Genomic DNA, 13,230 nt, shown 5'->3' with positions numbered 1-13,230 from the left:
TAGGTTTAGTCGGTGCCCGGAGGAAGTAATACATGCGACAATATGGCCGTGTTGGCTGCTGAGTGAACAAGGGAGCAACTTGACTTAATGCTGGAAAAGCTCCGCCACTATCCATCTTGTAGTAGTGCCCAGTATTGCTTCGATCCATACATCTGTACACATGGCAAACTCGCTGGTAAGCTTGAAACTACCGCTACTGAAATCAACCAGCTAGCCCAGTGTTTTGCTAGTTAGCTCGTTTCCAATGTGCGCCTTTTACAACGAACAGTCGCAGATAACTTCCCTTGCCGTCCATGACGATCATGGTCAGCATTTAATTCTCGATTTTCACACTAGGATTACAGGACCCATGTCGACCAGTCATGTAGATATTCAGAAGAATTTGTCAACATTTACTACGACTGCATGGACAAGAAAAGAAGGGTTAGTAATGGTCTTGTTTTGTTCTCTAAGTTGGAAAACATCAACACTCCGCTTATTTTCAAATGAGCACAATAGAGCTTGACAGATGCATGGACAATATTATTGACATTTAAGGTTATTAGATGTATTAGTCCTGGTGTATATATCAGACTGTAATAAGACAATTATTATTCATATGATTAAGGTAACATACAGTATCGGTAATGCATAGTCTGCTCACCAGAGGGTAGTGACAATATAATAAGGCCCAGTCAAAACATACAGACAAGGCTACAATTCTTGGTACCCTTCACTTAAAATAGAAAATCCACAATTTTCCCTGAAATAAGTTGAAACTGACAGAAGTATGTGGCATCCACTATTCTCTGTTCCATATTTCAGAGAACAGACACATAGCTTTTAATTGTCAATGTCCCCAATTACTTTAAAACATATTGGAGCCTAATATTTTGTAACTCACCCTTTTAAGGCAATCACCGCAATCTAGTGCTTTTTGTAGATCTCCACACATCTGAACAAACTGCTCCAGTTCTCTCATGTTTGAGGGGTACCTTCTCCCAACTGCAAGTTTCAGCTCTTTCCGTAGATGTGCGATTGGATTAAGATTCTTGACTCATAGCAGGCCACTTCAGAATGGTCCAATTTTTTCCTCTCATCCATTCTTGGCTGCTCTTAGATGTATGTTTTGGGCCATTATCCTGTTGGAGAGGCCGTGACCTGTGACTTAGACAGAGCTCCCTGACACAGGGCAGTACGTTTCGCTCCACAATGCCTTGATAATCTTCTGATTTCATTGTGCCCTGCATAGATTCAATGCACCCTGTGCCAGAGGCAGAAAGGCTACCCCTTAACATAACTGAGCCTCCATGTTTCCTTCTGGATGCTGTTCTTTTCTTTGAAAGCTTCATTTTTTCTTTTGTGAACGTAGAACCGATGTGACTTACCAAAAAGCTCTAATTTTGCTTCATCTGTCTGAAGGACTCTCTCCCAGAAGCACTGTGGCTTGTCAACATGCATTTTAGCAAACTCCAGTCGGGCATTTTTATGTTTCTGTTTTAAAACTCGGGTCTTCCTCCACGGAGCCCACATTCATTCAGAAAGCGATGCATGGTGCAATTGGACACTGTTGTACCTTAGTTTTGGGGATCAGAATGTATCTATTTTTATGTTTTTCTTGGTTCTTTTTCCCCCATTCAAACTCCCTTTCTGTACATTCCCATGGACCTAAAACTTCTTAATAATATTAGCAACTATAGTCAGGAACATGAAGAAGCTTGGAGATGGTCTTGTAGCCTTTACATTGATTCAGTGTGATGCACACGAGATACCAAACAGCACAATGAGGACTTTCTCCATTTAAATGCAGTGAATGACTGATCATAAGATACTTGTGATACTAATTGAAGACAATAGTCTGTTTGAAATATCACTAAATTCTCTTTATTCATTACCACTTTTAAGGGGTACCAATAATTTGGTTCAGGGCATTTTAAAAGATTTTTGTAAAATAAGCAAGAATTCAGCTCTTTTTACATTTTTGTTTGTCTTATTCAAACCAAAGGCAAGAAGGCATGCATGAAAAAAGAGACACTTTCCAGGAAGAGCAGAGCATTATTTCAGTGAGGTTTAAGGGTATTAAAACTTTTGGCCATGGCTGTATCCTGATCGAATTTTTGTAATAATCAAATTTAAGCGATCCTTATCCAAAATATTTTTTGCTTGTCAAAAAATAAATTTCAACAGATTGTTATCTGATGTTTGTTTGGTTTTGTTTTTTTTAAATCTAAAATGTCAGTATCAGTTTGGCCTTCAAAATCCAGTATTGGTCGGGCTGTGGAGCAGACACTATGGCATTGCTGCTGTTAGTCTTGTCCTTAACTGTCATTATTTACTGGCTCCTATGTCTCAGAACTTGACGCGACTCTACCTGGACAAGGCCACGTTGGTGTGGAACGGCAACGCCGTGTCAGGGCCGGACGCTTTGGGCGACTTTTTTGAGTCGCTGCCATCAAGCGAGTTCCAGGTTCAAACGCTGGATTGTCAGCCAGTTCACGGTTAGTGGGACAAACACAATGCCTTTTCAAATACTTTTGGTGATTCTCAAATGTGTTTAGATAGATAGAGTACTTTATTAATCCCAAAGGGGAACTGCAGTGTTGCGGCGGCTACTTCACATAAGTCAACAAAAAGGAGGTAGGCAACAAATAATACTTAATAATAATGATTAAAAGCTAAATTATAAAAAGTAATAGACTAGAAAAATAAATATAAATAGAGAAAAGGGGAGACTAAAGATAGATACCTCAGCTATACTAGATACCTCAGCTATACTACATCTGCCATATATACAGTAACCTGTACAATGGTAGTAATATTCTATAATACACTGTGCATTAAAATGTCAAGTCATATTAAGTATCCATGTCTATAATGTAAACGTGATGTTCTACTGAAAGTGTGGTAATTTAACATCAGTCTACCCTTTCTTCATTCACAGAACAAGCAACCCAAGGCCAGACTACACTGCTCGTGGTGACTGGTGGGACAGTCAAGTTTGAAGGGAACAAACAGCGTTTCTTCAACCAGAACTTTCTTTTAACAGCTCAGGCTTCACCCAACAATGACCAGCCTGTTTGGAAGATTGCTAGCGACTGTTTCCGATTTCAAGACTGGAACAGCTGAGGCTCTCCCCATCTAAGCTTTATGTATGAACAGTCAACACACACCGTCTTGAAAATTAAGATGCTGTTGGTTTATTTCTATTTTTTGGTAATAAAATAAAAAATGTCATACAAGACTGATTATAAAAAGATGTTTATTTTTGAAATGTTGAAGACGGCATGTGATCATAATGACGGAGCAATATAATACAAACAGGATCACCGAACAACCAACTGTAAAGTGACTGTCTATGTCTGCGTCCAAATTCGTCAACACAACACTTTGAAAAATACATAGAAAACACTCCTATAATCGTAAAATGAACATACTTAACTTCAGATAAACTTGATACCAAATTGTACATTAACCTGTTAACTGAGGTAAAATACGCACAGTATTACAGTATACCATTTCTGACTATAGCTAATACTTAAAAGCATGTTAGTAAGTAGTAGTTAAGCATGCTTGCGCTTTAATAAATAGGGTGCCAACAAGACAGAAGTGCTTTCTATACAAGCAACCCATTGGACAATTTCATATATTAAAACATTTGCTTATCTTCCTGAGTCATTTGTGTTTACACATTTTGGTCTTTCTGGAAAAACTGACACAACAAAAAATTAATAAATAAAACACTGGTTTTTAAAAAAAAAAAAAAAACGGATATGCAGACATGATCATTAGTAACTTTTTCTCTATGATCCATGTCAGTGTATGTCTGGGTGGGGATATTTTTCCTAAAGCCTCAAGTAAACATTAACATGGCAGTTTAGCCATTTTTGTAACAAATGCACAAACTATTTGTTTTTATATAGATGCCACTTACTTCCGCTTTACTACACAAGTGCTGCAGACTGAAGGCACAGTAACATCAGTACTCCAACTTTACAAAAGAGCTTTATAAGCATCTGCGATGATTACAGTTGTTAATATTTTCAACTGAAGTAACAACAAAGCATCAGATATATGGAGGAGTGTGGTACTTTTTTTTTTTTTTTTTAAATCAGCTACAAACTGAGTGCCAGCGGATTTGAATGGATGGCAGTTGAGTTCAATAATGGCCTCAAACCCTTCTTACGGAATAAGAGTTGCCACTTCAGTGCATCTCTTTGACAATCAAAACTTCAACACACAACAACAAAAAGCAGCACACATGGATCAACAGTTACAACTATCTACAGCTTCACTTTCTGTTCAAAGACATTTTCATTTGGACGTCTGTGGTACACAAACAGCATGACAAACCAAAATAAGTACCAGGAAAATTATTTATAGATGAAAACAGTGGCAATGGTGAAAACCGGGACTCTTGGGTGAAACTGTCGAAGTTATTTGCCCCCGTACATTCTCTCTATGTGGTGGAGATAGTGGTTCTTCAGCTCCTTCCTCTTCAGCTTGAACGCATCTGTGACAAGACCAGTCTCCGGGGTCCACGGCTCAGGACTCAGATGCACTTTCACTGGAATCTCAAATCCTTGGAGTTTAACTGGAAGAAAGGTGAAGAGGAAGAGAAGAGTGATGCTCACCAACATTTACCTCAGTATAGTGGAATGAATAATTTGCTCTTTTGCTCTTACAAAAAGAACATATATAGGTGGAGATAAGGATGGAAGTAAAAAGTACGCATACAAGTAAAGATAATGAGAAGACATGGTCTGCTCTTACTGTTAGCAGCGACGACCTTGATCTCCTTCAGAACTTCTCTTTCCATGTCGGGGTGAGTGCAGATCTCTTCCCATGTTCCCACTATGCCTCTCTGTTTGGCCAGTTCTGTCAGCTTTTTCTGGTTGGGCACCACAAAGCTGATCACATAGTTCTGGTCACTGTAAGGATGAACATTAGAAACAAGGTTGATAGAGGTCGGGCTCACTGCTGAAAATGTGCAGTTTGAACATTTAAAATAGTTAAGATAATCACTTGAAGTCGAGTTGAAGTGGGATTCAAAATACAAAACTGGAAGCTAAAATAGTAATTCCAAAGACAGTGCCGAAAGAAAGTGTTAATTTAACCTTAAGCGCTTATTTAAGTTAAAGTTCAAGCGAGTTCTTCTGTAGTTCTGGGCAGAGTGCATAAGTATTTTACTGGCATGCATCACACAGAGGTGAGACATCTGGAAAGAATGTATGACGTTCGTCTTTGGTATTGCGAAATCTGTGTATAATGTTGAATTGGATCAAACAGTGTTTGGCTTTAATAGAACGTACAGTATATGGATAAATCTCAGGCCGTCTTTCCATAGGCAAGTTGATATATTTACACCTAATTGCTCTAATTTTTCTTTATATCCTCTGTAGAAGGTCTTTTGAGATTTTGAAAGGCATTGTAAAAGTCAGAACTTTGATGGTTTGACCCCATACCTGACACTGATCCAGTTCATCTGGTTTAGCTTTGGAAAAATGTGGAAGGAAGGATTTCACTAATTCCTAACCTTAATGTATCTAGTCATCCATTTTGTTTTCATCTAACTATCCTGGTGTCAGATTTTGGTGTTTGGTGGTGAAGTTTTCTGTGACTTTAAATGCTTTGTACAGTACATCACATGTATTTCTACATACAGATATGGAAAAAACTCTAAAGCCTGTTTCCTTGTTTGTTTACCTTTTCCTAAATAAATGAAATAAACGTACTCACCTGTTTGCGTAAGCACAGATGTTGTCTACGAGAGAGCAGTTTTTCAGCGCGGATTCGACTTTACCGAGAGACACATACTCTCCGGCCTGCAGTTTGACCAAGTCTTTCTTGCGGTCTAAATGAGAATATAAAAATGGTACCTGAGCTTAATCGTGAAAACAAGTACAAACAGTTTCCCTGTCAAAAGTTACAACCACATTGATTGGAAATTAGGGCTATGCAGTTAAGTATGAAAGGATTGCCTTTTACAAACACCATCAGATGCTAGCTGAGAACCTAAGTTACGTGTAACTGGTTTGAGAATATACACACCCACTATTTGTAGACAGCCATCTGGGTAAATCTCTCCTACATCACCAGTGCAGAACCATCTCTGCCCTTTGTCATCCTCAAAAAAGTCCTGATCGTTGCTTTCATTCCTATAGTAACCCATGGTTACATTGGGACCACCAATCAGGACCTCCCCTCTTGGGTTCGGCTTGTCTTTGCCGGTGTAGCCACCTGAGATAAAGTGGCAAATGGATTAGTGAAATAACAACTACCTACCCTGCAATTTTATAAATACTTCTCATTCTGCTCTGTAAGTACAGCGTGTACCAACATGTTTTTCAGCCATACCTTCAGCCCAGTCTCTGAGCCCGACCTCGCAGCAAATAAGAGGAGCTCCAACACGACCAGTACTTATGTCCGCAACTGTACAATAAGAGACAATATCTTAATTAAATTGATATAATTTCCCACCTATACTCTCTTTCTCTTCTCTACACTTTAAATCCTGTCTTACCCTCTGTAATGGTGCCAGCTCCACAGGTTTCAGTGAGGCCATAGCCCTGGCCCACTGGACAACAGAAACACACATTCATAAATCTTTGAGTGGCTGGGGACAGGGGGGCTCCTCCTGACAACATCATCCTCACTTGTCCTCCCAGCAGTCTCTTGACTTTCCGGAATAATAGCCTGCAAAGACAGATGGCTGTGTGTTTGATATTAAGTTGAACAAACAAAGTCACATTTCTAAAGGCACTGAAGGAAGCATAGTGGTTTCTTACGTATTGCAGAGTGGTGCATCATAGCCCCTCTTGATCTGCTCTAGTTTATATTTGTAGCCCAGTGTAAATAGTGTCTTCTGAATGAAATTCATTTCCTGCACTTTGCTCATCACATTCTTGTTGATGCGATCCATAATTTCCTTTTAGAGGAAAGCACACAGGATTAATTTATACATTTGATGACGAGTAGATGAGCAAAAGAACGTGTGTGAAACTGAGCAAACAGAGAGAAGAGGAAAACCAGAGAGAAGGAGAGCAGAGTCTTGAGTAATGGACAGAAGAAAGAATATATGACACTGGATTCTTACTGGCACAGCTGCCATCAGGGTGGGTCTGAGCACTGAGCAGTCTCCTTTACTTCCTTTCTTTATCTTAGTGGACTAAAAGGAAGACGGGGTAAAAAAAACAAACAAACAGAAAAAAAAGGTTACAGGTTACATAACATTACATTGAACAGCATTAGACAGCAACAATGACTAAGCTAAGCTAACTGTAATAGTGTAGACCAGTATTAGTGACCACACCCAGGTAGCCAGGTTATAAAGTAATGTAGCAAAACACACTGACTGATACAACATAAGATGTGGTGTTGGTGCTGGGTATTACCTGGTCTGACAGTGTCTGGGGGGATGAATAGCCTATCCGACAGCCATATGTGACACAGGAGATTTCAGCTGTCATTTCCAGAACATGAGCCAGGGGCAGATAGGCTATATAGGTATCATTAGGCCTGCAGGAACACAGGGGGAGAGAGTAAAGGTTAGAGGCAGGAGCCACTACACATCTTCTGTTTCCCTTTCCAGCTTTCACACTGACCATCTTTATGTACAGTTCTCTGTGGGTATTCTGCTGCTGGAATACTGCCCAAGCATGTATTGATATAATATATGTATATTATATTATAATATTCTACTTTTGTCTGCTGTTATCTACTTTGCATTTTCTAGGCCAGTGTTGTTTTATGTGGAATAGATAAGAGCTTTGGAGAGATGTGCTTATCAGAAAGAGCTGTGAAGCTGGGGTAAGCTGAACCCTGTCCTGGAGAATGGTAAAAGAAATCCTGCTGTGCACACTATATCATACAAATTCATACTCTATATATTGACCAATTCTGAAACTCACCCAAGTCCAGGGATGCGTTCACACTGTCCTGTCATTCCTGCAATCAGGTTGCTGTGGACAATCATGACTCCTTTGGGTCTGCCTGTGGAGCCACTGGTGTACATCACCACAGCCAAATCAGAGGGCTTGGGCTTCACAATTGCCCTCCCCACTGCAGGACAAACAAGCAGTTATTGTCTTACACTGTACGAGTGAGAGATTTCAACTTGGAATTTGACAAACACACACACACACACACACACAAAAAAAAGCACAACCAAGGTGAGTCAAAGAAGTACACACTATTTTCAGGCAGCTTGCCCAGCTCTCGTACAGCCTGCATGCTGTGGATAGAGAGTCCCGCTGGGTAGCCTTCCGTGCTCGATTTCTTCGGGTCCAAGTAGATCACATGCTTCAGTTTTGGGATCTGTGGAAGCACATTCTGGACAGAAAGAGAGGACAACACTGGTATCAAAACAGAATGCCCAGTCACATGATATCCTTTTATTAAGAAGAATTTCTAGGTCCATATCCATTGAAATGATCTTTACAATGAGCAGCAGCTTGACCTGCCAGTTTGTTTGAGATGTTATCATATTAATATAAAGTATTTTACTACACATTACATCAATTCCCCTTTGGTCTTATCTTAAGTAAGGATTCTGGAGAAATACAAGGATATTAATCAAATCCATTCACAGAGCTCGTGTAAAGCACACTTCTATAAACTTAATCTGCCCTCACACAGACAACATTTTGTTGCATCTAATTTAAAAATGGCTTGACAAGCATAATATGCTGAAAGTAACTGCCTTAATCAATTTAATCCATCCTTACGTAGTAAACCATACCAGCTTGAAAATACAAGTATACAGTAACACTGCAGATCATTCATTTAATAATAATTAAATGCATAACTAACTCACTTTCAGTTTAGTCTCAAGCAGTTCCACACTGGTAACTAGATGTGTAACACCAGTCTCGTTCAGTCCAAATGCAATAGCATCCTCTCCCAGCGTGGCATAGAATGTCACCACTGTTGTGAATACAAAACACTTAATACATTATTCATACTTTGTCAGTTAACATCTTGTACTGTACAAACTGGAATATCCTTACATGGGAAATTGCGCCTGAAGCATGCCTGGGCAGTGACCATCCATTCTGCTCTGGTTTCACAAAAGATTGCAATGGTGCTTTTGGGCTGCTGTCCGAGAGCTGCCAATCCACTGCCAAACTCACTGACTACAGCATCCAATTCATTGTAGGACAGCCATCTATACTCGCCCAGGATCAGCTTAAAGGAGAAAGAGTCAGTTGCAACATCAGATATCTTTGGTCTCACAAGTATCCCTCTCCAAAAAATATATAGTAATGGGAATCCTTACCTTTTTAAATACTTTTCCACTGGGCTGAATCTCATTTTCTTCACTCAGAATATCCCGGGTCCCGAGACAATGTGCTTGTCCAAAGCGCTGCACAGCATGCTTGAAAAGCTTATCCAGAGTGTCCTTGCCTGGGAAGTCCTCCCTGGCCAGACTGTCGAAGTGATCCACAGAGCGGTATGGCCCCTCAGCACAGCCTGAAGTGGAAAGGGCCTTTATCCGCTTGGACAAAGCTTTTCTTTGCCCGGCACCGGTGATGTAGTACCACGGCAGGAAGGACAGGATGGAGTACAGCCATACCAGAAGATGGATTGGAAAGAGGAGGATCGATTGGAGTGCTGAGTCTGCCTGGAGACCCATGCTAATCTCTGGTAGAGTATGTAGGGAAGGGAAGCGAGCAGCAGTAGTGGTCACACTGGTTTTATTTGGTCCGCTGGTCCTAAAGATTTTTGATATGCGTAAGGAGAATTGTGTCAGATGGGAAGTCAGAGAGAGAGAAAAGCTCCCAGAATAGACTATTTTAAGAATCCCAGAACTGTAACATGAAAATATTTGGTCCACTATCACTCAACGTTATACCTAAAGTTGGAAAAAAAGAAAATACTATCAGAGAAAAGTGTATTTATCAAGGACGTATGAAATAATTACCATTAATCAAAGCATTTAACAAGTCATAAGTCAAAAGTTAAAAAAAAAAAAAAGACAGATGTTCACCCCCAAGATTACTTGCCAACAGCTGCCTGAAGAGGAAGTTGGTTAACGTTAGTCTGATAAAACACTTCTCATTAAAAAAAAAAAACTACACTCAGCACTCGTGTGAGACTCACCTCCTTTTCACTCTGCATAGAACAGCCTCTGTATGTCTGTCAGCTTTCAAAGCTCAGTTATATGTGAGACCTCCTAGAAGGGTGTGTTTCAATAGTTTGAGGACCCTCCCTTGTAGCGTCCAAACACACGTCAGCCTTTCAGCAATAAAGAGTGGGTTATCTGAGAGGTCATGGAGGCATGAAGCAGTGATGAGACATGGCCCCTCTGACTAGGCTGACCACTGCCCGCTGACCACACTATGAGCTATGCTGAGGGGGATCGAGCTGTGGAAAACCAATGACAATACCCTTGAGCCTCACCCCACACTGTGTTCCGTGAAAGGTCACTTTAGGTCAAGCTCAGCTCGCGAACAACCTCACAGCGCAGGGGAGATGAAGGAGTTACAAATGACGGGACTCAGTGTTGCACTCTTCATAGTAAATAACTCCCAAGTGACAGAACCAGCGGAAAACGGTTAAAAATAAATAACATCCCCGTGCTTGACAGCAAATATAGCAAACTCCCTTCCGGGTCTGAATAAATAACAGAAGCATACGGTTTCAAAACAACGGTATGCCTGAGGCAAAGGAATTACACCAAACTGTCGTACCTGACGTAATAACTGTTCTTACACTGAGGCTAATAGCCCAAATTTCCTGTCCTACACTCAAACCGTTTGAATGAGTTATTTCCATGGCAACATAAAGTAGTCATTTTGGGCAAATATTGCTAATTCGACCCACAGATAAGACGATCGTATGCCAGGGAATGACCAAGTTCACCACCAGAACGTCTTAAAAACATTTAAATACGTATTTGGAACAAAAGCTATATTGAAAGCGAAACTTTTATCAGAATTGGCTGGTTTCAAAATAGGATAACATAACACGAGGTGAATCAAAGATCTTTGTTAATACGTTCTGTAGCGGTAACTTGACAATGGGAGAGGAGCGGGACGGCAGACGATGACGAAAGCCGCCACGCGTTGCTGGCACAGCTATCATCGGCAAGTTGATTACCGTTAGCTACTGAGGATGTGGCTAAAACCCATTCAATACTGCCAACACAAATTAAGCCTAACATAAATCTACAAACGGATAAAGGAGGTAATGAGATTACAGCGGCAAGCTAGAGAGTGATACCCTGTTTGACTGGCAGGCTTGTCGCATTCTTACCTTCAGCTGTGAAAACAGTCGTGTCGCTACCGCCTAGAAATGACCGAAAGTTACCTTTTCTCAGGACCTAGAAACCCGGAACCACTACGTCATCTGATTCCATATTTCTGAACCAATGAGCAGCCCAAGCGGGTTTGCCCTCGTTTTTCTTGCCCCTATGTATCCGCTATATTAAAAATATCTTACATGAAGTCAGTACAGCCTCTGTTCTTAGATGTTATTTGCATTGCAGTGTTGGTGTATATGTTCTTTCTTGTTCAAACTGGTCATTTGTATTTTTGATTTACATCTGTGTATATTGCATAAACTGTTTTGTTTACATCTTTGTAGTCTAAATACAGTAATTCTATTGACTCTGCTGTATATGTTGCATTGATACTGCTGCAGAAAAGAAAACACTGATGTAATTTTTTTTACATATTAACACACTATATATTTATACATTTAGGTCGTAAATGAATCCCGTGCTTGCAAGTACATTAAAGATACCTTCCAGGCATTTTTCAAGACATCTAAAAAAGCGCTGCTTAAAGTATGTTTGTCTGATATTGTTTTTCCACAAGAAATAAAATAAAATAGAATAAAATAAAAATAAAACAAATCAGTTACCTAGTTAAAATTCTTAGTTACATATAATCATTCTCCCTCATTAATCTTATTATCTACAGTCTATGAATGTGCAAATATTTCTCATTGTAAAACATTTTGTGAGATGTGTCTGGCTTCACTAAAAGTCCATTTTCGGTTTATGTGCGCTGGAAGCTTCAGGTTTCCACTTAACTGGATACTGGTCCATGGTCGTATGCACCCGTCTTAAAACTTAGATTTAAGGTGAGCACAGCAGAAGTATGTGAAAACAAAACAGGAGATGAATGCTAGAACAAAAAAGCCTTCTAGTGTCAAACACTGCACATACATTAATCTGCACAGTGAAGGTCAAACATCCAGGAAATAACAATAAGCAAAAGACAGTTTCATTCAATAAAATTAGCAAATTAATAAACATATTTGATCTCTAATTGTATTTTTAAGAAAGATACAAGCTTTACTGATCATAATCATCTGTTGTTTTTAACATTTAACACTGATATTTTACACATTCCAACACCTTTGTTTCAGTGAGTTTAAATATTATTAGAATAAAGAAAGAAAGTTAAATACGCATATGTCATATGAATATGAACAAGGGATGTGCCTTCAGCCCCAATGTATTCATTGGGTCGATGTCGCCCTCAAGTGGTTGGTAAATTAAATAGGAGTAACGTTTCCATGGGAACCCAGAAAGGAACTGAAAGTGCCGAAAGTCACTTTCAACTATCACTGATATCACTGATAATCATTTTATCCGGTTAAGCAATATTGTAGCAATATTATTTTCTTTCTTTTAATTGTTTATATTTTTCAGTGGAAATTTAAAAAAAAAAACTTTGAACATTTCACGTGGAATTAACAATTAATCTGCTAATTCGTTTTGTGTACACTGTGTAGAAACCAGTTTAATATTTCCAATATTTTAAACCAAACAGAAAAACTCTTCAGGCAGCATCTGCACATTTGTTTAGTTTGGGTAAATTATATGAATAACATAGACAAATAAGGACATATTGCAACATACTGGTAGCCTATATTCATGTTGATGGAGTCCATCAGATCTGCAGCAGCTGTGATAAACTCTTCATAAGAAACGTGCACACTCTGTCCCAAACAATGAGACGCCTGTAGGGGGCAGTGGTGTCCAGTGCAAGCACGAGGTGGAGGTGCGCGTGTTTTGTGAACCAGAGAAGCCGTGGATTACACTTTTCTTTATGCATGTGTGTTGACCTCACTCTGAAACACATTTCATTTCGTGGTCGTTCATTTGACCCCATTCCTGGTTGCAGCGTCTCACGTTTGAGAATTCAATGCTTTTATGTTTCATACATGGTGGCAAATTGAAAATCTCTGAGATATGGACTGTTGTTCGGATAAAAAAGTCTCATTGGGTTCTAGGAAATTACA

At 39.6% G+C, this 13,230-nt stretch overlaps 2 protein-coding genes across 3 annotated transcripts; one reads left to right on the top strand and one right to left on the bottom strand.

Moving 5' to 3' along the window:
- nxt2 (nuclear transport factor 2-like export factor 2) lies at positions 1-3,242 on the top strand. Its single transcript, XM_040119439.1, has 4 exons — positions 1-175; positions 337-423; positions 2,333-2,477; positions 2,921-3,242. Exons 1-4 carry the CDS (start codon positions 161-163, stop codon positions 3,103-3,105), a joined length of 432 nt encoding a protein of 143 aa, XP_039975373.1. The 5' UTR covers positions 1-160; the 3' UTR covers positions 3,106-3,242.
- Positions 3,225-11,342, bottom strand: acsl4a (acyl-CoA synthetase long chain family member 4a). Of its 2 annotated transcripts, none has more exons than XM_040119436.1 (15): positions 11,233-11,342; positions 9,254-9,689; positions 8,985-9,162; positions 8,792-8,901; positions 8,169-8,307; positions 7,887-8,037; positions 7,371-7,494; positions 7,073-7,144; positions 6,765-6,904; positions 6,500-6,672; positions 6,334-6,408; positions 6,028-6,216; positions 5,716-5,830; positions 4,750-4,907; positions 3,225-4,570 (listed from the first exon to the last, which is right to left on the bottom strand). In XM_040119436.1, the coding sequence occupies exons 2-15, from the start codon at positions 9,608-9,610 to the stop codon at positions 4,413-4,415; spliced, it is 2,139 nt and encodes a 712-aa protein (XP_039975370.1). In that variant the 5' UTR covers positions 9,611-9,689; positions 11,233-11,342; the 3' UTR covers positions 3,225-4,412. The 2 variants fall into 2 exon arrangements, with proteins under 2 accessions (XP_039975370.1, XP_039975371.1); XM_040119437.1 differs by lacking the exon at positions 11,233-11,342 and adding an exon at positions 10,078-11,208.
- Between the last annotated feature and the right edge of the window lie 1,888 nt (positions 11,343-13,230).

The sequence above is a fragment of the Xiphias gladius genome, chromosome 23, assembly GCF_016859285.1.
Source record: "Xiphias gladius isolate SHS-SW01 ecotype Sanya breed wild chromosome 23, ASM1685928v1, whole genome shotgun sequence".
NCBI lineage: Eukaryota > Metazoa > Chordata > Actinopteri > Istiophoriformes > Xiphiidae > Xiphias > Xiphias gladius.
This window is presented reverse-complemented; position numbering and strand designations above follow the sequence as displayed.

Bases quoted from the DNA above. Each gene is read 5' to 3' on its own strand.
- acsl4a (XM_040119436.1), bottom strand. From the start codon at position 9,610: ATGGGTCTCCAGGCAGACTCAGCACTCCAATCGATCCTCCTCTTTCCA. The intron at 7,495-7,886 runs GTGAGTTTCAGA...GTGTTCCTGCAG, and splicing joins GAACGCATCCCTGGACTTGG to GCCTAATGATACCTATATAG. The intron at 5,831-6,027 runs GTGTGTATATTC...ATTCTCATTTAG, and splicing joins TGGCTGTCTACAAATAGTGG to ACCGCAAGAAAGACTTGGTC.
- nxt2 (XM_040119439.1), top strand. The intron at 424-2,332 runs GTTAGTAATGGT...CCTATGTCTCAG, and splicing joins GCATGGACAAGAAAAGAAGG to AACTTGACGCGACTCTACCT. The intron at 2,478-2,920 runs GTTAGTGGGACA...CTTCATTCACAG, and splicing joins GGATTGTCAGCCAGTTCACG to AACAAGCAACCCAAGGCCAG.